The 2,443-nt window shown below is 45.9% G+C and overlaps 1 protein-coding gene across 1 annotated transcript in view; it reads left to right on the top strand.

Moving 5' to 3' along the window:
• LOC107098462 (formin-2-like) overlaps positions 1-2,443 on the top strand; it is a gene marked incomplete at its 3' end in the record, with an annotated part of 51,273 nt that overhangs the window by 19,711 nt on the left and 29,119 nt on the right. Inside the window, exons 7-8 of the mRNA XM_015396174.1 lie at positions 379-1,403; positions 1,486-1,513. Coding sequence (XP_015251660.1) covers positions 379-1,403; positions 1,486-1,513 — 1,053 coding nt within the window. The remainder of the gene's footprint in view (positions 1-378; positions 1,404-1,485; positions 1,514-2,443) is intronic.

Here is a 2,443-nt window from a genome sequence, read left to right on the forward strand (position 1 = left end):
CATCCATCCATCCATCCATCCATCCATCATCCATCCATCCATCCATCCATCCATCCATCCATCCATCCATCCATCCATCATCCATCCATCCATCCATCCATCCATCCATCCATCCATCCATCCATCCATCCATCCATCCATCCATCGGTCCCACCATCCATCAGCAGTCCGTCCATCCATTTATCTGTTATCCATCTGTCCGTCCGTCCGTCCGTCCGTCCATCCATCCATCCATCAGTCCACCCTTATATTCATCCATCCACTCATTCTATGTTAGACATAATTAATATGTAACCATGTGTAATTATTATTTTCTTGTTTTGTATAAAATTTGGTTAAACCTTTCATTTTTAATTCAATAATCTTCACTTTCTTTAGGAGGAGTTTGTTTTGCCCTTAAAAAAGATGAAGGAAAAACACGTAAATGTTATCCAGCAGCTTGAACAAACTATTGAAGACCTCAGGACTAAGATTGCCGAACTCGAACGTCAGCCCCCTCTTCTGGAGGAGAAGGGTACAAGAACCATCACCTCCACGACTGACAGAGAATGTGGAGGAGAAGATGGCCTGTTGAGGGCTCTCCGTGATGCCCATCTGCAAACAGAGGCGGGACCCCTGCTGGGCTGTCAGGAGGTCAAGTCCGTACAGACCTCGCCAATGGATGACAGCTTTGGTTTCAAAGTGCCTTGTAGAGAGCAGGATGGAGGTTTTGAGAAGCCCCAATCCAAGCGTGATTGTGCATGTCAGCTGGATCCTTCGTCTGCACCTCCCCTGCCTCAAGGCGAAACTGCAACTCTTCACTCAGGCCTGACTATGGTCCCACCTCCACCTCCTCCTCCATTACCCCCAGGTCTAGATTCAACCCTTACATCTGGTTCAACTGGTCCTTCTGCTCCACCTCCACCACCTCTACCTGGAGGCGTGGCTCCACCCCCTCCTCCTCCTTTACCTGGTCTTCCAGGTCCTCCTCCGCCACCCCCTCCTCCACCTTTACCTGGACTTCCAGGTCCTCCCCCGCCACCCCCTCCTCCACCGTTACCAGGACTCCCTGGTCCCCCTCCACCTCCTCCTTTACCTGGACTTCCAGGTCCTCCCCCGCCACCCCCTCCTCCACCGTTACCAGGACTCCCTGGTCCGCCTCCACCTCCTCCTTTACCAGGTCTTCCAGGTCCTCCACCTCCACCTCCTCCTCCAGGCTGTGGGCCTCCTCCCCCTCCTCCACAAGGATTGGTTTGTTTCCCCCCAAGTCTTCCTGGAGCAATAGGTTCACTCCCCCCTCCGTTGCCCCTTGGTCTATATTCTCTGGCTTTAACTCAGGAGAAACCAGCCAGGAAAGCTGCAGTGGAGCCACCCAGGCCAATGAAGCCCCTCTATTGGACCAGGATCCAGCTCCAAACAAAGAGGTATTGATGCTGATCGGTATCAATAGTAATTATCTCTACTACTCCAATTAACTGAAATAAGCACCTCACTACTGCTAAACAGATTGAAAAACCTGTGGCTGTCACCACAGGTTAGCAGATGTGACTGTTTCAAACTCAGGTCACTTAAAACAGCTTAAATCACACCCTCTCTTAAAATTAATGTAAAAAATGAACTATTATATGCAACTAGAAAACAAAGACAAAACAATGCCATTAAAACGAAGCAGAAATTAGAATATAACCAGAAAACCAAATAACCTGCTTTCTCAGGGAACCAGAGTGGCAGTCTGTGTGTCTGGGACTTGAACTCAGAACCTACAAGACCCAAGCGCGATGCATAGGCCACCACTTATATACTAAAACAAAAAATAAAATAAACTGCAATATCCTTTATATACATCATACGGAACAGGATTAGGGCCACTGAAAAAAATTTAAAAAAGTTAACTGATTTTTACATTTTATTTCAGTAAAATGTAAAAATCAGAGTTTAAAGTCAGAATTGAGAGATTATAGCTTCCCTATAGCTGCCAGGACTATATGAAATGACACCATGGCTCGTGTTTAACTAAATGCTGTGTTTGTGGGAAAACAAGCTCACGGAAAATACATTCTGCAGAACAGGAAGGACATGCTCAACAAAATAAAAGCACTTAGCTCAATCCAGAAGTTATTGACTTTGTAAGACAAAAATCAACACAAAACCTATTGAATAGAACACCTTCCTTTTTGGCTTAATAAAATACAATATGGTTATTTACATTACCAAAAGATGAATATTAATTCCAGTCAGCAGCTCGGATTACCTAGTGGTAAGAGCATAGAGCTTTGAATCAAGAGGTTCTGAGTTCGAATCCCACTCCCACAGCCTGCCACTCTGGATCCCTGAGCAAAGACCCTTAACCCCACACTGCTCTTTGGGCGCCGCCAGAGATGGCAAAAGTACTCACTTTCCGTACTTGAGTAAAAGTACAGATACTTGTGTTAAAAAATACTCTGGTAAAAGTAGAAGTACTGAT

The sequence above is a fragment of the Cyprinodon variegatus genome, unplaced genomic scaffold (assembly GCF_000732505.1).
Source record: "Cyprinodon variegatus isolate N-32 unplaced genomic scaffold, C_variegatus-1.0 Scaffold779, whole genome shotgun sequence".
NCBI lineage: Eukaryota > Metazoa > Chordata > Actinopteri > Cyprinodontiformes > Cyprinodontidae > Cyprinodon > Cyprinodon variegatus.